The 24,056-nt window shown below is 42.1% G+C and overlaps 1 protein-coding gene across 24 annotated transcripts in view; it reads right to left on the bottom strand.

Annotated features, from left to right (window-relative positions):
• The window catches only part of R3HDM2 (R3H domain containing 2), a 167,562-nt gene that overhangs the window by 28,654 nt on the left and 114,852 nt on the right, over positions 1 to 24,056 (bottom strand). For 7 of the 24 annotated variants that reach the window (XM_062203377.1, XM_062203376.1, XM_062203383.1 and 4 more), the window contains 12 exons: positions 16,158 to 16,356; positions 14,179 to 14,202; positions 12,449 to 12,490; positions 9,453 to 9,539; positions 8,817 to 8,943; positions 7,881 to 7,959; positions 7,178 to 7,237; positions 6,466 to 6,606; positions 5,920 to 6,028; positions 3,123 to 3,218; positions 168 to 199; positions 9 to 62 (listed from right to left, as the gene is read on the bottom strand). In XM_062203377.1, coding sequence (XP_062059361.1) covers positions 9 to 62; positions 168 to 199; positions 3,123 to 3,218; positions 5,920 to 6,028; positions 6,466 to 6,606; positions 7,178 to 7,237; positions 7,881 to 7,959; positions 8,817 to 8,943; positions 9,453 to 9,539; positions 12,449 to 12,490; positions 14,179 to 14,202; positions 16,158 to 16,322 — 1,016 coding nt within the window. In that variant the 5' untranslated portion in view covers positions 16,323 to 16,356. Of the gene's footprint in view, positions 1 to 8; positions 63 to 167; positions 200 to 3,122; positions 3,219 to 5,919; positions 6,029 to 6,465; positions 6,607 to 7,177; positions 7,238 to 7,880; positions 7,960 to 8,816; positions 8,944 to 9,452; positions 9,540 to 12,448; positions 12,491 to 14,178; positions 14,203 to 16,157; positions 16,357 to 20,937; positions 21,096 to 24,056 lie in introns of all 24 variants that reach the window. The other 17 variants (XM_062203382.1, XM_062203381.1, XM_062203385.1 and 14 more) reach the window with 10 other exon arrangements.

Here is a 24,056-nt window from a genome sequence, read left to right as displayed (position 1 = left end):
AGAAGTACCTAAAAATCTGCCTTCTCTTGTGAGAGCTAGAAGAAAAGGCTTCTTTGGAGAGTCTGTTGGTTAACATCAAAAAAAAAAAAAAAGCATAATTACAGGAGTATATTAACCTCACTGACAAAGCTCAATGAGAAGCAGGGAACATGCTAAGTGGTACTAACCTGATGTCATTTAGATATCCGTTCTGGCCAGTCTAGGTGAGGGGGAGAAAACGGAAAATAACTTATAAGAAAACAGCATGGCATAACCGAAAAGGATGTCCATGATGCTATGAATACCCAAGGTCCTCAAACCAAAGCTCACCCCACCAACAGGGAGAGGGAGAGCAGGGACAAGATGACCCACACCCACACACCCAATCTGGCTTCTCACCTTCAATGGGAAAGAACACTTGGCAATTTTAGCCTTCCCACAGTTTAAAAAGAGGTTGATCAAGGTAGGAGTATGGAAAAAAGGAAGAGGAAAGTATTAACCTAATTATTATTTCCTTTGTAGTTAGCTCTACATTTATTGTGCTAAAGGAAAGCTGAATATTAATAATTGATGTACGTGGGCCTAAAGAGTGTGTTCAAAGGAAGAGAAAAGGGAGACAAGAAAAATAAATCTCATTTTTTAAAAATTATCTTCAATGACTATTCCATTTCTGTTGTCTACACTTGCCAAAATAAAAGACATTCTACCTGAGACCCAAACAGGGTAGGATATTGGGGAAGCAGGTACTTTTCAAAGCCTAGAAAAAATGAGAAAATTAAAAGCCTGATACATTCCCTTTGGGGTCATCTTCTGACCAAGTCATGTGCTGAGGGAAGTGAGCACTGTGGTGGATTCCCAAGCCTTAGAAAAAAGTACCAAGAGTGTCCAGCCGCTGAGCAGAGTGGGATCTGCACAGAGCAGAGCCCATGTTGGGCAGTTCTCCCAGAACACGGCTCTGGCTCCAGGAGGCTGCAGCAGCATTTCCATCCAAACACCCTTCTTGCCACTTCCCTTTCTTTTTGGCCTGCCTCTTGCCCCTAGTCCACCCGAGAGCCCACAGCCCCACCCCTGATCAGCTTCCTTTGACTGGCCAGGCTCCTCTGCTCATGGAATCTTTGGAGTGTGGTGGGCTTTGGCCAGTTTTCCTGGTCTAGACTTTCTCAAACTCCTGATGCCTCTACTATGACAAGAGTTAGGAAGTGCAGAAATGAAAGTGATAAATCCACAGGATTTAACAGAAGCTTGAGACTAGAAAATCAGGAGAAAAAAAGGATAGAAGAGCTAACTTTGCCTTTGTTATGATACAGGTATATACATCCCAGTGTTGCTCACAGAAAGTCCCAATACCCTATTGCAAGTTGCCTGTTCTTTCAGAACATCTGTGGCTTTGTTAAGGGCTGCTGTGGTGGACTAGTCACTTTCCGTGTGACACTGAAACAGAGGAACACACCAGGGATAGTCAGCTAGTAGACTACGGTGTCACTGTTACTTCTTAATCTAAAGAGCCCACAGCAGAGCCAGTTTTCCTGAGGTGGTTTACCTTAGGGTTAAGAGCATGGGCTCTGGAGCCAGATGCCTGAATTCAACTCGCAGCTCTTTTTACTAACTAGCAGTGTGACACTAGGTGGCTACCAAACCTCTCTGTGCCTCAGGTCTTCATTTATAAAATACGGAAAATAATGTAACTACTTCACAGGCCTAGTGTGAGGATTAAGTGAGTTAATCTACAAAGTGTTAAGAACACTAAGAGATAAAATGCATTATATAATTGTTTGCTATTATTATCCACCAATCTGCTCTAACAATAGTTTAGGGACATCACTGGCCACAGTCACATAAAAATGACATCTCTCCTCTCATTCCACCCAGCTGGTTTGCAGGTAAAGACAGAGAACCTTCTTTGGGCAATGATTGGATAATCTGGAGGACATATTTTTCTGACTCAGAATGGAAGTTTATACACCAGGAGGCAAGAAGACAGCTTCTCCTCAGACTTATCATGTATCAGTCCCCAGTGAGGATCCTCGGAAGTACATGACTCTCCTGAGACAATGAACACGTACACAGAGGAGTTTGGTTTTCAGTTGGAGACAGTATTTTTCTGAGCGAGGTAATGATGAAAAGATATATATATATATGTGTATATATATATGTATATATGTATAGATAGACAGACAGATATGCCTTGCTTAGAGAAGGTGGAATGGGGGAATGGGAGGAGAGTAGTGTCCATCTAAGTACACTGACATAAACTAACCATCTTTTGATAATGAAAGGAGAGTGATTCCTTTCTTTCTTGTTAATGTGACTATGGGATGGTGCTGCTATCTGGATCCTACATTTTCTGGATTTGTTCTTCTCTCAACAATTCATTCCCTTTTCTGAATTGTCTGCTGTCTTCAATATAGTAGGAAAAAACAACCAGACACAAGGGCATCAAGTGTAACTGATATGGTCCACAATTCTTAAGAATAAAGTTGGCTAAACTGATTCACATTGCCTCTTGGCCCATGGAGCCAGTCTTGTTGTCGGAAGCAAGGTAAGAAACATAGAAAGAGAGAGACTTCTTGTTCAGGTAGAGACTGGAGGGAATAGTGGTAGTCTCTCTGTATAGGCAGAACAGGGCACTCATACAGGATGGATGCTACACCTGTGTTCTAACAATGACCAACATAGCCTAAAAGTGAAGCTTGTCAAACAAGATGAATGTATAGCCTGTGCAGACACTAGGTCTTCTGCTTAGAAGCAAAGATGCCTAAAATGGATAGTGGGAGTGGAAGAGGTAAGTGGGAAGAGGGTTCGACAGGCAAGATTTAGGGCCCTTCCGTAAGCCCTGTCAAAACCATTTCTATTTGCAATCTAGTCATATTTACCAAATTCAGCCACTCCAAGTTTTAGTTCTCTTTGAATACTATACAGAAACATATTAAAAATAATGCAAACAAAAACTTGCAGCTTCCCAATAAGCCACATTTAATTTTGGAGATCAAACCTGGGACTGGCTGATGTTGGTTAAAAAACAAACAAACAAACAAACAAAAGAAACAACCCCAAAAACATTTATGGAGGGTTCATTCCATTCACAGTTCCAAAGATTAAGAGCTAAAAACTATGGGCTGACAACTCTCAGAAGCTACACTTACCTCTCGGGCAAATATTCTCTCTCGGGCCCTTTGATATTCCTCCTCTCTCTCTTCTATTGACTTGCTCCTCCTTCCATCCTGCAATGGAACTCTGATCTAGATCGATGAGCAGAATTAAGCTAGTTAAGTTCTCCTCGTACTGCAAGCTCACTGCACACCAGCAAGGAAGAGAAACCGGGAAAGTTTACAGTTGCCATCAAAAAAATGGAAAAAAAATAAAATTTCCAGTCCTGGACAGATTTCACTGGGTACATCTGACCATGCAGTTTGGGAGATCAGGTTTTCTGGATGGCTAGGGACTGTCCACCTCCCCACCCACCCCAGAGTACCAAGAACAACTATTTATAAGGATTGGGCTGCTTCCCTGCTGTAATCAGGTACTCTCCAGTTAATAAGGATAAAACAAAACAAAACAAAACAACAGCCCTGGGAAAATAAACATTGCTTTAGAGGGAAAGCAAGGGAGAGAAGGAAGTTAAGAGAGGGAGAGGAAATGGGTATTAAGCAGAGCTGAACACAGAGAAGGAAGTTTACAGAACTAGCAACTGACATTATCCCTTCTTTAGTCACTAGTGCTATGGCTGAAGACCCAAGTCACATACAGCTCAGCAAAGAGGGCCTTGGGAATGAAATCCCAAGGGCGAAGCTAAACTGAAAAGCCTAAGCATTTCTTTTCATCTTAACCATAGCAACTGGAGAGAGGGAATAAGAGAAAGAAGTTACAGAAATAGAGAAGAAAGAGAACAGAGCAACACAAAGAGGAAAAGAGAAAAAGGAGAACAGAAGAGACAGATGGACAGAGGACGGAGCAAAGCACAGTGAAGGGAGGGGAGAGAGAGAAAGGGAAAAGAGGGAAGTGGAGGATAAAGAACTTGACATTCTCTGAAAAATGGTATGCAGTGATGAGAAGGGATGGCTGGGCTGATGGCCTCCTCTGGCTACTAGTCTACCACTGAACTCCCCATCACTCTCTTTATCTGGTCTGCAATTTATTTTATGAACACTTCCCTGAGTAGAATATAACACAGTATCCTTATCCACACTGCTCTGAAAGGTAAGGAGCGTTAAAGGAGAACACTTCGCAAATGCGTGTCATCAAGCTATAAATGATTCTGACCTTCAGTCCATGGGCTTCGAAAGCTTTAGAGGAAGCACCCACCGACTGCTAGCTCCTGGCTGAATTTCTTTACCTTCACCAACCCCCAGGGGCAGCAATAACTTCAGGGGTACCCATTTTGACTAGATTTAGTTTCCACTTGTCTTAAGAACCTGAACACTACCAAAAGTCCTTTTATCCATCCAAAGATGACACAGGACCTCAGGGAGCCATTTTTGTCCTCAGCCTCTAACACTGATAAACTAAAGGCAGAGGGGAAAGAACATAATAGGTTTTGAGGTCAGGTAGAATCTAAGCTCTGCCACCTCCCCATAATGCGACTTCAGGCAAGTGACTTAACATCTTTTAGCCTCAGTTTTCTTTTATGTAATGTGGGACTAACAACTCGCATCTACATTGGGTTGTGGAGAGATAATGCATAAAGTGTTCAGAACAGAGCCTAGTTCAGGAGAAACAGTTAAAAAAATGGTGATTACTATGCTTATTAATGGTCTCACAGATAGAAAGTACACAAAACCTACCCTATTATGAATTAAGCCTGAAGCTGAGAAATAAGTTCACAATAGGGACAGACTCTGCGCTGCCTCAACATGCTTCTAGGCCTGAATAATTCTTGATCCACAGAAAAATGGTTGTGGGAAAACGGAGAGAAGGGCATCAGGATGGAAAGGCTCTTTCTTGTTTTTAAAATTTTTATGTCTTTTTGTATGCTTCTTTGATTTCAATCAGACCCAGTGTGTTTGTCCACAGCAGACAATGGCACTTTTCTCAAAAGGACTCCCTCAAATACTCCAGTAGCAAGCAAGACAGGTCCTGGTTTCAAGACCATACAAAATCCCAAGAAATCAATTTTGACTCTAGAAGTAAGATATTATTTCAGTCACCATTAATTAGCAAGATTCATATTGGCTCTACCCAATCATGCTTTTCAAACCTAATCCTCTTTGGAGGCCAAGTAGAAGCAGGCTGGATCTAAACTCTCTACTCAGGGAAACTAACTCTCAATCACTTACTACCTAAAGGGTAGGCCAGAGATTAGAGCAATAGCCAGGCCCATAAATGAAGGGACAGGACATGTTGTTCCCTTCTCATTCCCACAGGAGGGCACCACAAAGGGGATATTGCCTGAAGTTTCCAGCATCAAAAGTCAAATTAACTCACTCACCTTTGAATTGGGAAAGATTAAGAAATTGCAGAAAGAGATCAGAAATACCTTTATAATTGGTTAAATTAGACCACAACTTTGCCAGTTCAAGATTAGCCCTGAGCTAGGATAAGCATGGAAGCAGAATAAAGTAGCTTCTGGTGGTTCCCAAACAAATCCCTAACTCTTGGAGAAAAAGGAATGAAACCATCAGCTGGGTCAAGGCTGAGGCAGGGAGGAACCTTGCTTTGTCCAAAAGACACGGGGTTAGAAGTCAGTGGCAGACCCAAGGAGTTCCAGGCCAAATGAGATCACCCAGCAAACCTCAGCACCATGTCTCTCTGGGGCTAACAGGGTGGCACCCAGCTCAACAAGTGTAGTTAGTCCTCAACCCAAGTCCACACCAACTCAGTACAGCTCAGGAACACTTTCCCATACCAAGATATTTTGAGGTTTCTCCATCCCATAAAAATTCTGCTCCCTTCCCAGTTTCTCTTACTGCTCTCTCTACAGGCCCACCCCTTTCCGTTCTTCACCTGGTTATCATCTCGGTCCATACTGGCATCGTCTCTTTTCAGAATGAACCTCTGTTGAAATTCTGCATTCTTCTCATCCTTTATATGTTCTGAGAACCTCTGCTCAGGACTAGAATTTGGAGAGAAATGTGGAAGGAAGGGAGGAAAAAGATCCTTTTGTTAGGAAGCAGCCCTTCTACATGCAGTTCCTTACATTACACAATTCCCACTCAGGGAAACTCTGGAGTCAGGTATCCAGAAAGTCACACGAGGGTTTTAATGAAATCCTCTGAGTCTGCTCTACATCCTTTCTTACATAGTCTCACAATGCTTCTTCCTCCAAAGTTACACCTATCCTACCAGTGCAGGTGAAGAGAACCCAGGGTCAGTCCTTATAAAACACAGCATCTATCTCTAACACTTTACAAGATTGGGAATTGATAATGTAACTAACACCTGTCCCCACACTCCTTCCCCCCGGCAGAGACATCTTGATCTTGCACCTTCCTCTTCCACCCCAGTAAGTTATCCCAGGAAGTCTTCCAAATCCACAGTTTCCTCCCTTACATTCTTGTGTTACTGGTTTTGTTGATGATGACAGCTTTCCCAGTTTGATCAACATTGTGATCCATCCCAAAGTAGGCAGCTACCCGGTGTAATAGCATCCGGTGATATGAGGTCATCTGAGGGAACTTCTTGAACTGGTTACTGAAGGGAAACCCCGGGGGCGAGGGAAAGTGGAATGAGACAAACAGCCACAACAGTCAATTGTAATGTTTCTTACAGGAGTTCAAAATAGAGAATTTCTTAGGAGAAACAGACATATCATAAGGAAGACAGATATTTACTCAATGGGAACAAAAAAGGTTTCTCTCAGCTTCTTTATTGATAGTGTTTTGCAGACTACTCAATCCACTATCATCATTAAGGCCATTTTGTTAGCCCTTGGGCACAGCCACCCAGATGATGTTCAACAAAGAAAAAAAGGGAGAAAGTCAAGAATAGTAAAATTTGGGACAAGAACTAACTGCTGAGAAGAAGTAAATTCTTTTCCAATTCAAGTCTGTGAGTTCTAATTGTTTACTTAATTGTCACACATACATTCTTTTACCCATTTCTGATTGCTTCTCCCCTAATTAATTTTGTTCCCCAGTGAGTAATTAGTTCCAGATTCACACTTTAAGGGAAGGATGAAGAAGGGACGTCCTAAAATTGCGTCTCAATTTTCCTCCAGTGCCCCCTCCCACCTCTAGATGTGTATTTCATACAAGTAACTTACTTGTTGTCATTAATAAATTCCAGAATCTCCTGTTCTAATTTTAGCAGCATCATTCTGTCCCTGTTTAAAAAAGATTAAAACAAAACAAAACAAAACACAGCCCTCCCGTAGACACTGAAAGCAGGGATTTAAAACACAACTTGTTTACCACAAGAGCTAATGGGAGGGACAGAGCCAAACTTCAACAAGGACTGTAATGCAGAGCCTCACTGGGCTGACAATAGTGTGAAAGACAGAAACAACTGAAGTATAAATTTTACAGGGTCCTCCCAATAACAGACTTTATAATCTATATCAGAAATCTCATTCTTTTAGTAGTATATTCATATAAACACACTTATAAATCCAATTATTTTTCTACATTTTATCTGGTTACATATAGACTTTTAAGGAGATTATGATTTAGCTTATGTATAAATAAATAATTTTTCCCCTGTGCTTTTTAATCAGAGTACTCCCAAGGTCTGCACATTTCTTTGTCTCTGCATTCTTCCACAGAATTTTTTTTTTAACTCTTCCCAAAGCTGAAACCTCAATGAGAGGGTATTCTGAATCCCTCACAGTACATAAAAGTATTTGAGAAAGACTGGGGAGGGGCAGGGAGGAAGGGAGATCCTAGATTCTTATGGAAAAATTCTGTCAAGCTGCTTGGCCTCCTGCTGGCCTCTATCCCCTTTTCCTTTTATACCAATCATATTATTACCTTGGGTTCTTTTTCAGTGTATTTACAATAAATTCATGCAGGTCTATTCCAGTGGAGTCTGTATATTCTTGGCTGGAGTCTAGAACCACAGCAAAAAAGAAATTTAAAATAAATGAAACTAGCTTGCATAGTATCTAATGCCAAGCAAAAGGCCACAACCTAACCAGGAGAGAAGAGACTAGGAGGCTTATCATGAACTCCAGAATGATCATGACTAGCCAGCTCCCCACAAGAGGAGGAGGAATCTGGGCCACAGTATTGCATCAACAGCCCATTGAAAAGCCCCTGACCAATACTAAGTATTTGCTTAATGTTCTGATCAAAACAAAACAGGTTTTATTATAGCAAAAGAAAATAAATTCCAGGTAAGGACAGTCAGGGTTAAACTTTCGGAATCTCTGTAAATACACCCGATTACTTTTAATCTCAAGGTGGCCTTTTTGGTCAACTATCATTTTTATAGGCTATGTCTTTCTGTTGCCAGTCCAACAGTGTAAAGACAAAAAGAGTTTAATAATTAGAGGCAAATATGCATTATCATTTTTTTTTAAATCACTCCAGCCATCCCCAAATCAAAATATAAATGGTGTCTGCAGGAAATGCTACCAGTTGCTTTCCATGTCACCATTTTTTCCAGAGTACAAACAAAATCAGAATTGACTACACTGTCTTCCAACAGGTGGTGACAATGTAGATGGAGCAGCTCTCCGCAACGGGTGAGCTGTTACAGCAGGGTTTCTGCGACGGGTGAGCTGTTACAGCAGGGTTGGTTAAAGAAGCAAAGAAAGGAATCTAGTTAGGCATCTACCCAGTCAATCAAGTCAACAAGACACTACAGTTAGGCCAGTAAGACAAGCAGGTACCAGATTTCTGAATGAAAAGAAAAGCCACTTGAGTCTGGCCCTAGGACAGGTAGGAGATGGAGGAAGACCTCACCTCTGGAGAGCATCTTCCTTGGGACCTTTTCTTTGTTTTTGTCCTTGTCTTCTTTTTCAGAGACATCTTTAGTGGACTTTTCTTCCTCCTTGTCAGAAGGACAACTGATGTGCAACTGAATTATATCCTTAAATAAGAGGAAAAAAGGAATATAATCAAAGAGGGGGAAAAGATTTTAACTGTCTTGTAGCTCCCCTGAAATCTCAAAGAAGGCCAATCTTGGGGAGGCATCTTTCTCTTACAGAAGACTGTTTTTCATTCATTAAACTGTTTTTCAGTTTTGTTCCACCAAGAGCGTAAAGGCTAAGTTTTTTCTGCCAGCAATCACGGCCTAATCTATGCAGAGTTCAAGTTACACCAGCTGTTCTTAGAGTAGGAACTGGATGGAAATAAAATGGTGTGAGTGAGAAAACAAGATCTAGCCCTAAGATTTCCTTGCCTTCAGTATCCCAGGTGGTCAAACTATAGAGACTTAAATTTCATGCTTTCACCAGGCCACTCTTTACTGGCAGCTTTTGTTTTGAAAGGACTTCCACTCCAATTTCCAAGATTGATGCTGATGTGTGATTGCTATACTACACTTTACCAAACAACTGCCACACTCAAAAGCTACAATTTGTCCTGTAAATGACCTACCTGGGTTTCTAGTGTCCCATCAGCAAATGGGGTAGAGGACTCCTCACACACTGCCAGGCTTCGTACCAACTTCAGCTTGGAATTAGACTGAAAAAAAAAAAAAAAAGTGTGTGTGTGTGTGTGTGTACATATATATATGTATGTATGTGTACACACACACAAATATATTCCCTTGGTGAACATTCAGGAACTTTTGGCTGAATCAAGGGTACCCTCTTCGGCTCTGTTAGTTGCTGCTTCTAATAAATGTTTTTGTTCCCCTAAACAAGTTCTACTCACCAGTTTCTAATTCATTTGGAAGATATTTCTCCTGCTTAAAATGGCAGACATGTAAAAACAAAAAGCCTACATGGATAGAATAGTAAATTCAATTCACTAAATTCTCTTCTTTCTCTATCCTAGTGTTCCAATTTTATTCTCAGCTATTTACTGTGAACACAAACTACCACAGCATTGTAGAAAGATACCATATTTTCTTTTTTATTTTTTTTAAGATTTATTTATTCAAAAGTCAGAGTTACACAGAGAGAGGAGAGTCAGAGAGAGAGAGAGAGAGAGAGAGAGAGAGAGAGAGAGAGGTCCTCCATCCAGAGGTTCACTCCTCAACTGGCCACAACAGCCGGAGCTGCGCTGATCCGAAGCCAGGAGCCAGGTCTCCCACATGGGTGTAGGGTCCCAAGGACTTGAGCCATCTTCCACTGCTTTCCCAGGCCATAGCAGAGAGCTGGATGGGAAGTGGAGCAGCCAGGACTCAAACCGGTGCCCATGTGGGATGCCGGCGCTTCAGGCCAGGGCATTAACCCGCTGCACCACAGCACTGGCCCCCGAAAGACATCATGTTTGAGAGCCACAGTCCTTGCCTAAATTCCTGATGTGCATTTAGAAGCTATGAGATTCCGGGCAAATTACTTGATACTCTGAGTCTCTCTTTTTCCTCAATAAAATTAGAATAAAAATGTCTAAGTCATGAGAAATATATGATATACAGTATATAAATATACATACCATTAAACAGTGCTAAGCATACAGTAAACAATACATGCTGAATGACTGTATAGCTAAGGTGGGAAAGGTATGGAAAGGACTTTCTAAGAAAGGATGAAAGAGGAGGACAGAGAAAACTTTTTATAACATTTGAAATTTATTTATTTATTTGAGAGGCAGCGAGAGATCAACAGAAAGAGAGCTGCCAAATGCCAAATGCATTTAGCTCTCTAAATGCCCATAACAAGCAGGACTGGGCTGGGCTGAGAGTTGGGATTCCATGCCAAGTCTCCCATGTGGATGGTAGAGACTCAACTATCTGAACCTGCTGCTTACCTGCTGCTCCCCAGGGCATGTACCAGGAATTAAACTCAGGAACTCTGATATGGGAGGCAGGTGTCTCAGTCACTAGGCCATTCCTCAATACTTAAGATTAATGCAATAATGAACCAATGCCAGTAAACTCCCAAGCAATCTGACTGCCATAATGCCAATCATTGTTCTGTGGATCTCCATGACCAGAGATTGTAGTGATTCATTAGAAATCTACCTATAAACATCTAGTGAGAGTCCTTACAACAAAGCCAAAGCTTACAGTTCATACAGAAGCACAAAATATGGTTTGCATGCCCCAGGTAGTGTAGTATAGTGAGAAGAACTTGTAAGTCTGAAGAATGACTTGAAGTCTAGTTCTGTCACTTACTGCTTAATGTCTTTGGTGAAGTCTACTCTATAGCTCGAGTTTTCCCATCTGCAAAATGGTGGTGATAACTATCTTACTTATTTTTAAAAGTCTGGAGGCACTAAAATAGCAGTGAGCACTTTTTGTTTTCAACTTAAAAAAAAAAAAAAGATCTGTTTTATTTATTTGAAAGTCAGAGTTACAGAGAGAGAGGGAGAAACAAAGAGAGAGAGATCTTCCATCTGCTGCTTCACTCCCCAAATGGCCACATTGGTTAGGGCTGGGCCTAGCTGAAGCCAGAAGCCAGGAGCCAGGAGCTTCTTCCCAGTCTCCCACATGGGTGCAGGGGCTCAAGCACCTGGGCCATCCTCTGCTGCTTTCCTAAGTGCATCAGCAGGGAGCTGGATGGGGAGGGGAGCAGCCAGGACTTGAACGGGCATCTATATGGGATGCTAACATCACAGACAGTGGCTTTACCTGCTATGCCACAATGCCAGCCTGTTTTAAACTTTAATGTAAAGCATTTCACTATAGATTAGGTCATGTGAGGAAAGCCACTGAGACAATTTATCATACTTCTTAGTCTTTTTCAAACATAAGACACTTACTAGCTAGGCTACTCCCAAATTCTATCATTTTTTGAAGGGGAAGGCAGTGGACAACCTTAATTATTACTTCTGGTGATAATTCTTTCTATGGCAAGCGAAACTTAATATTTTACTGTTCCCCAGCTAAATCAAAAAGCTATCACACATTAACACATACACTTTTCACTGATAACTCTGCTTAAAATAATCTGTGATATGCTAATTTTATTATACAACGATTAAAAACAAAATCCTCTTTCCTGCCCCAACCCAAAAAAACTGAAACATTAAAAAAGATTTTTAAAGGCCTGCATTGTTAGGATATCCAAAAGTATTGAGCTATTTCTACTAAGGGAGCAGATATATTTTAAAGAAAAATTCACATGGAAAAATTTTTTTTAAATGAAGGGGAATAAAAAGTGGCCATTCTCCTCAGGAAGCCAGATGTGAGCAGACAAAGTGCCATTTCAGTACAAGCAGTACCAAATTCTCTCAGGCTCTGTGGAAGGCTCCAGCTGGGTATCCTTTCAGGCATCAGAAACAGACTGTAACCACATTATAGATAATGAAAAGAAAAGAAGTCAGACTCACCATTAGGAAATGTGTAGGTATGTGCATACCAGTATGTGTGTGAATGTACACAATTTGGGTGCACAGTGTAGGCCAGAAAACTCTACCTGTACATCATCTTCATAAATGTATTACTAATAATATAATAAAGAAGCTATGAGGAAGGCTCTTACCTTGGCTCTTTTTCTTGCATGACCATGGTTGGATGTCCGCCTCTGTGAGAAAGGAATAGAAAATACAAAGATGGGGAAAATCAACACTGAAGTTAAAAGCAATACATGTCTGCAAAGAAAAGTCACTAACTGTTAAAACCACTACACCAATAGCTAAACTATGATGAGAATTACCTGGTGTGGTTGTCTCCCTACTGAACGCAGAGGGTCACAGACCATCGATAGTCACACCACTCACCATGAAAATAAAGAGCAGGAGGACTGATTTACTGGCTCATTTCATGGACTGGTAGGAATTACATTTGAACAAGCCATGGGATTGGATCCTCTTCTAATAAAATACTTCTGGTAATGTCACTATCATTGCATGAAATTTTTTTTTTTCGGGCTTGATCACAGGAGACTATTTAATGCACACCAGATGTGAGATATGGTCCCTAACTATCACTTATAGTAACATGTTTACGGACAACACAGCCAGAGTTTCAACACAAGATACCCATAGTACTTGTCCTTATAGTTGTGGAAATGGAAAAGAGTCTTCTTCCCAAGTACCTCTCTCCCTTTATATGAGACTGCTTCCAGTTCTAAGCTCCTGGTGATGACTTTTATAGTCTGTCTAGATCAGATATGCAAGATGGGACAGGATAATAAAGAAGAAAGCATGGAAGATAGGGTCAAATTTTCCACAGAAAATAGGGAGAAAAAGTGGGTAGGGAACGAGACAGAAGCTGAGGAAGATGAAGAATGGGGTGCAATGAAGGGAGGAACAGCTAATTAAGTGACAAGATTTCCAAACAACAAAGAAGTCCAAATAGGGGCTTTGGCATAGGGTTATAAAGGGGATGAGGAACTTCAGGGTTCTGAGAAGTCTGGAATGGAATTACTGCCACTGGAGTATGGAAAGAACTGGGGCTGGGAGGCGGAGGAGGGGAAGTAAGTCAGGAGCAGAATATCAGCCTGGTGTTGGGCAGGTGAGGATCTCTCTTTCCTCAGTCCTCTTCACTAGTTAGCAAACAACACTGTCACAACAGAACGTGGAGAACTGGGGAGCTGGAAAGAGTATGGGATGGTGGATCTGGTCGGTGGCAAGGGTGCTGGAGCAAGGGAAAATCCAAGCCCAGAGATGGCAAGTGGTATCTGTCACTCTTTTTTCATGTCAGCAATACAGACACATGACACAAAATCCAAAAGTATAATGTGGATATTCAACAGTAAGTCTCTTTCCATGTCGTCCCTCCTATAGGGTCAGCCAGCATTGAATCTTAGATACATCCAGAGATCTGTTACACATATACAAGGTTAACACACATGTGCACTCAGTTGTTTTTAAAGGCAAGCATATTGTATATGCTATTTTTTAAAGTTTTTTCATGAATACCACTCCATAGGAGGCCTACTCTGTTTTTCTTAATGGCTGCATGGTATTCCATCAACTGGCTATATTGCTTATTTTGCTAGTCCTTTAAATTGTCACACTAGAATGTTTCTAACTTTTTCCAGTATAAATGATGTCACTGTGTATGTCTATAAATAAAGTACAGCTATAATTCATTTAAAAATTTTTATAAAGTATTACTGTAGTAATTTATACTCCTATTAGCAAAGTATGAATCTGCTTACTTCCCAGAGTGGATTGTTTCATTTAATAGTCAAATACATACTGAAAGCCTACTAGGTACCAGGTACTCTGACAGCTACTGGAGGATACAGAGATAAAAGACACAAACCTTGTCAAACAGGGACTCATAATCCTGTTGGAGAAGACAAACAGACAATTACAATGCAGCACAGTTGGTGCACTAGAGAGGCACTCATGGAGTGTTACAGGAGTACACAGCACAAAGGTCTAACTCAGGTCCAGAAACACACAGGAAAGAAGCAGTTTTACTGCTGTTGTTGAAGTGGTGCATGATCTGTGGGAAAATGGTAGAGGGGAAGAGGGTTTTCTAAGGGACTGCTCTGTTGGATCCAGGGTGTCTGATGTGACTGAAGACTTTGCAAAAGGAGCAGGAGCTCCAGCAGATGGCGGCAATGGTGGCAGCAGCAAAAGGAGTCAACAAGTCAGAGAAGAGACATCCTATTCTTCCCAAAACCCCTCATAACCTACTGACACAGCCAGGTGAAGACTTTTTTTTTTGACAGGCAGAGTTAGACAGTGAGAGAGAGAGAAAGAGAAAGGTCTTCCTTCCGTTGGTTCACTCCCCAAATGGCTGCTACGGCTGGTGCACTGCGCCGATCCAAAGCCAGGAGCCAGGTGCTTCCTCCCGGTCTCCCATGCAGGTGCAGGGCCCAAGCACTTGGGCCATCCTCCACTGCCTTCCCAGGCCACAGCAGAGAGCTGGACTGGAAGAGGAGCAACCGGGACAGGACCGGCACCCAAACCAGGACTAGAACCCGGAGTGCCGGCACTGCAGGCGGAGGATTAGCCTAGTGAGCCATGGCGCCGGCCTGGTGAAGGCATTTTTTAAACATGTGAGCATCCATAAGGAGTGTAAAACTTATAAAGGTCCTTTTCTTACTGCCTTTGTTCAAGAAGTACATGACATAACAGGAGTTCAGAACATCATCTATCACAGTATTGAGAACATAGTAACTTGGACCCAAGAGTCCACTTGATTACTCTTTCATGTAAAATGACAACACATAATCCATAAACACCCATCCCTCTTCTGTCCTAAGGATTTAAAATTCTTTAGTGGTGGCAGTGGAGGGGGGAAGCATGGCTGCAACAGTGGCAGACTGTCTCCACAAACTCTGGAAGGACAGCAGGAAGTGACGATGCACACCCAAGAGACAATGGAGAGAAAAGCAGCCAGGACAGAGATCCGGCGAACAGTTAAGAGAAGAGACGGGGGAAAGGCAGGCAGCCACAGAACAAAATATCTGAGAGCTGTCTGGTTCTAATTTGTCCCTTTATGTTGCTGTAAACTTTGAAGAAAACAAGGCCGAGGTGAATTAAGTTGTCCAGAAAAATTATCCTTCAAGTTTCCAGACCCTCCAAAATGTTGTCTTGGTTTTGAAATCTAACTTTTGGCTAGATTTTATAACAAAAATCAGTCTTACCCCTGAGCATGAAGGACAGGATTTATATAAATTGGACTTGGGTAACAGAAGAAACCAGCAGTTAGCACAGAATAGGAGAAGGGCTGGAACAGGATGGCTAGAGGAGGTTCAGAGACCCAGCTGGCAGGCACCAAAGCAGCAGCCTGGCTGACAACCTCCTGCCATCATTTCTGTACTGCAGGATAAATATGGATGGAAAGTAACATGGCAACCCAAGGGTGAAATTCCTCTCACATTCACCTAGTGGTAAGTTCAGAGACTATTTCTGACACAGAAAATGCTGACTGCTTTAACACAACCAGGATATGACTTCAACACTGCCCAAAGTCAGGAAGCCATTGCTGTAAGTTTATTGTATAAGCCACTTTATGATTTGTTAACTATGTGTTGTACATAGTTATTTTTGGTTATTAAAAATATCAAAATGCACCAATGTTGTAGGGACCAGTACACCGAGGTCCAAATGAACTAGGGATTTCATTCTGTCCTCTTTGTGTTTCACTGTGGGCTCTGTAACAAAGCAAGCAGGAGATGTTTCTTGAGAGGTCAAGATGGGGTTTTGAAGGAGAATCAAGTTTTCCTATGGATCCTCACTTCTATTCAGATAATACAGAGCATGCACACGACGTACTCTAATCTTTACCTGTGTCTCCTGACGCAAACTGGTATCTTCACCTTCTTTTTCAATTTCTTCCTTACTTGGAGTCTTGGATATAAACTTGTTTTTGTTTACAGATTCTTCTACCAGTTTTTTTTCTGATTCTTTCATTATTTCCAGGGTCTCTTGAGTAGTGTTACTGTTAGACATGTTCTTCAATAGAATACAGTGCCTCTAGGGACTCCTAAAGAAATGTCAAATATATTAAACAAGAGGTTGTAGCCATCCTTAATACACATACAAGATTTGTATTTCACATATGTACTTTTTTTTTCAGCAGCCTCGGTATAAACTAGCCTCGGTATAAATGCTGCTGCCCTTGGAATTTTTCTTTAACTTTACTGAGGTTAAATCAGCATATGAAATAAACTGAATAATTTAAAATGTACAGTTTGGTGGGTTATGATATATGCATACAAATGTGAACTCATTCCCACAATTGAGACAGTGAGCACATCCATTAGCCCCAAAGTTTCCTTCATGCCCTATGTGGTCTTCCCACCAGCCACAAACCACTGACCTGCTTTTTTTTTTTTTTAAACGATCTATTTCTTTATTTGAAAGGCAGAGTGACACAGAGAGAGAGAGAGGAAGAGGGAGAGACACAGAGAGATCTTCCATCCACTCGTTCACTCCCTAAATGCCTATAAAAGCCAGGGCTGGGCTAGGTCGAAGGTAAGCACCAATAACTCAATTCAGGTCTTCTAAGTGCGTGGCAGGAACCCAAGCACTGGGGTCATCAGCTACTTCCTCCCAGGCTCACTGTCAGGAAGCTGGATCAAAAGCAGAGGATCTGGGACTTGAACCAGACTTCAAAGTGGATGCTGGTGTCTCAAGCAGCAGCTTAACCCTCTGTGCCACAATGCTTACCCCCGCTGATCTGCTTTCTGCCCCAACAGATTAGTCTACATTTTCTAAAATTTTATATAAATGGAATCATACACTATCTGGACTCTTATTCAGCATTATTATGTTGAGATTCACCAGCATTCAATTCTAATGCAATTTAGCATTAGTCCTCTTGGCACTTTATTTGCCCTCCCTTGTTCCCTAGAGGAATTTGCTCACATTTTCAGCTCAATCACTTAAATCATTAAATCCTCTCTAGAAAAAAGGAAAATACACTAGAAAAAAGGAAAATACACTATAAAGCTCTATTCATCACTAGAGAGGGGCTCTCTAGTTCCACAGCTCCCATAAACAACAACACTGTTACCAACCTCAAGCTATTCCACCGTCAAAAAGCAGCAAATTCAGACAATGGGTAAAGAATCTTAAATTTTTTTAAAAATTTTTTAAAAAGATTTATCTGAAAGGCAGAGTGACAGAGAAGAAGGGGCAGAGGGATAGAGGGAAGGGGGGAGAGAGATTCAGAGAGATCTTTTTCATTTATTGGTTCACTCCTGAAAGGGCCCCAACAGCCAGGTCTGGGCCAGGCTGAAATCAGGAGCCAGAACTCCATCTGTGTCTCCTACACCGGTGGTAGGTGCCCAAGTAATTAGGCCAAAATGTGTTGCCTTCCTATGCTCATAAGCAGACAGCTGCATTCAAAGTGGAGCAGCTGGGACTCAAACTGGTACTCTGATTCGTGATTTAACCCACTGCGCCACAACATCAGCTCTTTTTCTTTATCTTCAGGCAAGATGAAAAAGCAAGAAGAGAACTTTGTAGTCAATGGTCCTTTGGACAGATTGGCTGTCTCCCCAGGAGGAGATAATCTTTGCTCTGTCATTTGCTATTTGCTATTTCAGTCGATCCATGGCATTCCAATGTCAGGGTATCTGTAGAGCAGGGTGGCTGGCTCTTTTATCACTTACTGTCATTACATGGGAAATCCTGTATTAAAGCTAACACAGTCCTCTAAGCATACAGTAAAAAAACAGAAGTTGGGGGCTGGTACTGTGGCATTTCCAGACGGGAGCTGATTAGAGTCCGAGCTGCTCCACTTCCGATCCAGCTCCCTACTAACATGCCTGGGAAAGCAGCAGAAGATAGCCTGAGTACTTGGTCCCCTTTACCCACATGGGAGACCTGGAAGAAGCTGTTGGCTCCTGGATTTGTTTCAGCCCAGTTCCAGCTGTTGTGCCCATTTGGGGAGTGAACCAGTGGATAGAAGATTCTCTCTCTCTCTAACTCTGCCTTCCATATAAATAAATAAATCTAAAAAACAAAAACAAAACAGAAGTTGATGTTCTATACACAGATTACTGTCCTCAACTGTTGAAGTCATACATATTTGGCTCCAACAAGGATTGTAGAGATTTCTCCTTTGTATAGCTTATGGCTGTACTTCAATCCTAAACACTTCTTCCCCTCCTTTAGAAAGGTTAAGGCTAGAAACTCTCCCAAATGTCACATCTATTTCCAGTGCGGCCCTAGAAACTCAGTTAAACAAATAGTACTGCTTCAAGAAAACTGTCACAACATACATTTTTCTCTCATTCAAACCAGTTTAACAGGGAAAATTCAGAAGGCTCTAAATAAGCAAAGGTAGGGGCCAATGTTGTGGAATAGTGTATAAAGCTGCTGCCTGGGACGCCTGCATCCCATATGGGTGCTGGTTCATGAACCTAACTGCTCCACTTCTGATCCAGCTCCCTGCTAATGGCCTGGGAAAAGTAGTGGAAGATGGTCCAAGTGTTTGGGCCCCTGCTGCCCACATGGGAGACCCAGGTTAAGCTCCTGGCTCCTGGCTTCACCCTGGCTCCATGCTGGCTGTTGTGGCTATCTGGGGAGCAAACCAGCTAATGGAAGATCGATCTCTCTCTTCCTCCCTCCTTTCCTCCCTCCCTCTCTCTCCCTTTCTCTGTAATGCTTTCAAAATAAATATATGTATTTTTAAAAAGCACAGGTAACCTTATCTGGATGTTTACAAGATTACTGCTTTGTTCATTATGTGGGAGCTCCTGAGCAGCTACTTGGAGACTTAATTTGCTTAAGGCTAGATAAATTATCTTTAAAGGGCCAGAGAGTGATTCATATAATCACAAGGAGATGAAGTTGAATTTAAAGATAAGAAATATTGGATGAAAAAAATCTAAAAAAAATCAGAAGAACTTGACTACAAAAGATAATGGTCAATATTCCATTTTAAAATTAACTGATTCGGCCGGCGCCATGGCTCAACAGGCTAATCCTCCGCCTTACGGCGCCGGCACACCGGGTTCTAGTCCCGGTCGGGGCACCGATCCTGTCCCGGTTGCCCCTCTTCCAGGCCAGCTCTCTGCTGTGGCCAGGGAGTGCAGTGGAGGATGGCCCAAGTGCTTGGGCCCTGCACCCCATGGGAGACCAGGAGAAGCACCTGGCTCCTGCCATCGGATCAGCGTGGTGCGCCGGCCGCAGCGCGCTACCGCGGCGGCCATTGGAGGGTGAACCAACGGCAAAAGGAAGACCTTTCTCTCTGTCTCTCTCTCACTGTCCACTCTGCCTGTCAAAAATAAAAAATAAAAATAAAAAATAAAAAAAATAAAAAAAAAATAAAATTAACTGATTCAATAGCTACAGGATTTTCTATAAAGAGTTATAATCTATAGAACTCAAAGAATCAGTGGCTGTACAGGTTACATTGTCTATGTATATATTTATAGATTTATTAATAGGCAAACCAATCCTTGGATCTCTTCAGTAAAATTCAGGACATGCCTTCTTTATACCTCTTAGCTGGCAAACAACAAAGACAAGAATTGGGAGAGTTCTCAGATATGATCTAATGCAACCTCCCCCTACTCCCAAAGCAGAGCCCCTTTACTGTCAGAGAGAAGTAACAAATTCCAGCGCTCCACACAGGGTGGAGTGACTTCTGTGCACAATAATGTATTGCATGCTGCATAAGGAACTGGAAGTGAGGAGCTGGGAGACTCCAACACAAAGACAAGGAAATGGAAAGGTTGGTTACCTGGTTTACAATGTACATATGTGTGGAAATATTGTACTGTACTCTGCAAAATGTATAATTATTGCATATTGCAATAACTGCAACATTGCATAAAATTTTTTAAAATAAATTTTTATAAATTTATTTATTTGAGAGGCAGAGTTACAGAGAGAGGGACAGACAGAGAGGTTTTCCACCTGCTGGTTCATTCCTCAAATGGTCGCAATGGCCGGAGCTGGGCCAATACAAAGCCAGAAGTCAGGAGCTTCCCCTGGTCTCCCACATGAGTGTAGAGTCCCAAGCACTTGGGACACCTTCCAATGCTTTCCTAGGCCATTAGCAGACAGCTGGATTGGAAGAGAAGCAGCCAGATATAAACCAACACCCATATGGGATGTCGGCACCACAGGTGGAATCTTAACCTATTATGCCACAGCACTGGCCCCTAAATATAAATTTTTTAAGAGAAAGAAAAACAAAGAAATCTCCTTTCTGTAACTTTGAGAGGTCTGTTGGAAAACTCCTAGGACAGGGTCATCCCACTCTACATGGAATAGTCTTAACTTTATATAACTGTTCCCTACAATAAGCTATTAACTGCTTCAATCTCTATCCTAAATCAGCCTTAAAGTCACACAAAATTTTCTTTTACCACACATTAGAATTTCAATATATTTCTCTTTTCCAGGATTAAATAACCTCCAACAAATTTATGCTAGAAAGAGAAGGTGGGGGCCAGCACTGTGGAGTAGTAGGCTAAGCCTCTGCCTATAGCACTGGTATCCCATATGGGTGGTAGTTTAAGACCCAGCTATTCCTTTTCTGATCCAGCTCTCTGCCTATGGCCTGGGAAAGCACTGGAAGATGTCTTAAGTGCTTGGGCCGCTGTACCTGCATGAGAGACCCAGAAGAAGCTCCTGGTTCCTAGCTTCAGGTCGGCCCGGTTCTGGCCATTGTGGCTGTTTGGGAAGTGAACCAGCAGATGGAAGACCTCTCTCTGTGTCTCCCCTTCTCTCTGTCTGTAACTCTGCTTCTCAAATAGATAAAATCTTAAAAAAAAAAAAAAAAAAAAAAAAAGAAATAAAGATAAGGTGATACGGAAAAATATAAAGCAGTCGGTTATTTCTTTTTCCAGGAAGACCCTTAATTACAAATCAAGTATATTTCTTCAAATCAGAATAACAACTGTATAGCTTTCCTTCATACGTGGATCAGGAAAGAATCAATTATCTAGATGCCAGGAATAATTTCACTATCCAAGCATTGTTTCTTAGCCAAAACATAAGGAAAGCAAACAACAAAAACTGTCATTCACAACAGCTGCCTGAAGAATCTGGTCACATATTCAAACTCAAGTTTTTTTGTTTTTGACTTTTAATATTTATTTATTGGGGCTGGTGTTATGGCACAGTGGGTAAAGCTGTCATCTGTGATGCTGGCATCCCATATGAGTGCTGGTTCAAGTCCTGGTTGTTCTGCTTCCATTTCAGTTCCCTGCTAACGCTCTTGGAAAAGCAGCAAAGGATGTTCCAAGCCCTTGGGTCTCTGCACCCATGTGGAAGACCCAGGGGAGGTTCCTGGCTCTGGACCATTTGAGGAGTGAACCAACAGATGGAAGATCTCTCTGTCTCTTCTTCTCTCTGTAATTCTTTCAAATAAATAATTTTTAAAAAAATATTAATTTATTTATTTGAAAGGCAATTACAGAGAGGCAGAGGCAGAGAGAGAGAAAGAGGTTTTCCATCCATTGGTTCACTCCCCAAATGGCCTCAATGGCCAGAGATGTGCCAATCCCGCTTTCCCAGGCCATAACAGAGCTGGATTAGAAGTGGAGCAGCCAGGACTTGAACCAGTGTCCATATGGAATGCTGGCACTGCAGGTGGCGGCTTTACCTGCTATACACAGCTCTGGCCCTTAAATATATTTTTTTAATATAAAAAAACAGCATTAGAGAGAGGGAATGACACAGAAAGAGATCTTTCTTCTGTTTCACTCCTCAAATGGCCACAGCCACTGGGGCTGGGCAAGGCTGAAGCCAGGAGCTTCGACCAGATCTCCCACATGCATGGCAGGGGCCCAACAATTTGGGCCATCTTCTCTTGCTTTCCTAGGCACATTAGCAGGGAGCTGGATAGGAAATAGAGTAGCTGGACTCAAACTGGTCCTCATATGGAATGCTGGCATCACAGGCAGAGGCTTAACATGCCAAGCCACAACATTGGCCCCCAAACTCAAGTTTTAAGGTGCCATATGGTTTCCTTCATTCATTGGTGACAGAGGGAAACTTGAATGTTAGAATCTCAGATACTCATAAACTATACAGTGATTGATCCACCTACTTTTAAGAATTGAGTCAATCATTATACTGAGATCATTAGCTTCTTGAAGAGCTAATAAAACAAAGTAATTCTCACATGGAGAAAAAGAGTAGCAGCAGAAGAAATGTAAGTTAGCACACTATTTTGGCTACCTAGCTAGTTCACCCTTTCTTCCACACCCAATGATCTAATTCTGATTCTTTTGGCATTTTCCCTCCTCTGAGGATACAATGTCAAGGTGACCTTATCCTGGAATTCTGGGATATGAACTGTGGTAACTCTTGCCTTTCTGTGACTAGTTTTAGAAGTAACTAAATGAGGGGCTGGTGCTGCTGTGGTGCAGCAGGTTAAAGCCCTGGCCTGCAGCGCTGGCATCCCATATGGGCGCCAGTTTGAGTCCTGGCTGCTCCACTTCTGATCCAGCTTCCTGCTGATGTGCCTGGGAGGGCAGCGGAGAATGGCCCGGGTCCTTGGACCCCTGCTACCCTTGGGAGACCCAAGGGAAGTTCCTGGCTCTTGGCTTTGAATTGGCTCAGCTCCAGTTGTTGTGGCCATTTGGGGAGTGGACTGGCGGATGGAAGACCTCTCTCTGTCTCTAGCCCTCTCTATAACTCTGTCTTTCAAATAAATAAAATAAATCTTTAAAAAAATAGTAACTCAATGAGCACCAGTGAGACATGAGGGGATTTTGCTAGTGGGTGGCTTTAATGAAAGGCTCTCTATTGTATTAAAATATTTTTAAGCCCTTAGGAAAAAATGGCGGCTATCTTCTGCTGAAGGTGGTGTTGTGTTTAAGTGAGGCCTGGACCGTGGCAGTGTTTGCCAACATATAGAGGATGAGGGAGCCAAGAGAGTATATCTGCATCTATGAAGCTGTAATGGAGACCTGAATTAGTCAACTTGGATCCTCCCTCCCTATCTCAGGGCCTCTTGATATGTGAGGTCTTAAGTCTTCTTATCATTTAAGCTATTCTCAGTTGAGTTTATTACCTGAACATCATAAGACATAGTTAGAAAGGGCATGTTAAGAGAAGAAGTATCTTGGAGCCGGCGCTGTGGTATAGTAGGCTAAGCCTCTGCCTGCTGTGCTGCCATACAATATGGGTGCTGGTTCATAACCTGGCTGGTCTTCTTTAGATCCAGCTCTCTGCTATGACCTGGGAAAGCATGGAAGATGTCTCAAGTGCTTGGGCCTCTGCACCCACATGGGAGACCCAGAGGAAGCTCCTGGCTCCTGGCTTTGAATCGGCTCAGCTCTGGCCCTTGTGACCACTTGGGGAGTGAACCAGAGGATGGAAGACCTTTCTCTCTGTCTCTCCCTCTGGCTGTCATTCTACCTCTTAAATAAATAAATAAATAAAATCTTAAAAAAATTAAGAGAGATGGACTCCCTGGACCAGAGAAGTTTAGCTATTGAAGTAGTAATAACTGACAGGGTGAGAGACGATAATAATAATCAGCTAAATTCCTGTGAGTACTTACTTTGTACCAGACACTATCCTAAAATACTTTAGGCATCTCACTGGATTTTAAAAAAATCCTATGACAAACATATTACTATCATCACCACCATTTTATAGACAAGTAAACTGAGTACAAAGAAGTTAAATAATTTGTTCATGGTCATACAACTAGTATAAAGCAGAGCAAGGGTTCAAAGCCAGGGAATTTGGCTCTGGTACTTGCTTTCT

Source organism: Lepus europaeus, chromosome 10, assembly GCF_033115175.1.
Source record: "Lepus europaeus isolate LE1 chromosome 10, mLepTim1.pri, whole genome shotgun sequence".
Classification (NCBI taxonomy): domain Eukaryota; kingdom Metazoa; phylum Chordata; class Mammalia; order Lagomorpha; family Leporidae; genus Lepus; species Lepus europaeus.
The sequence above is the reverse complement of the archived record's forward strand: the minus strand, read 5'-3'. Positions and strand labels throughout refer to the sequence as shown.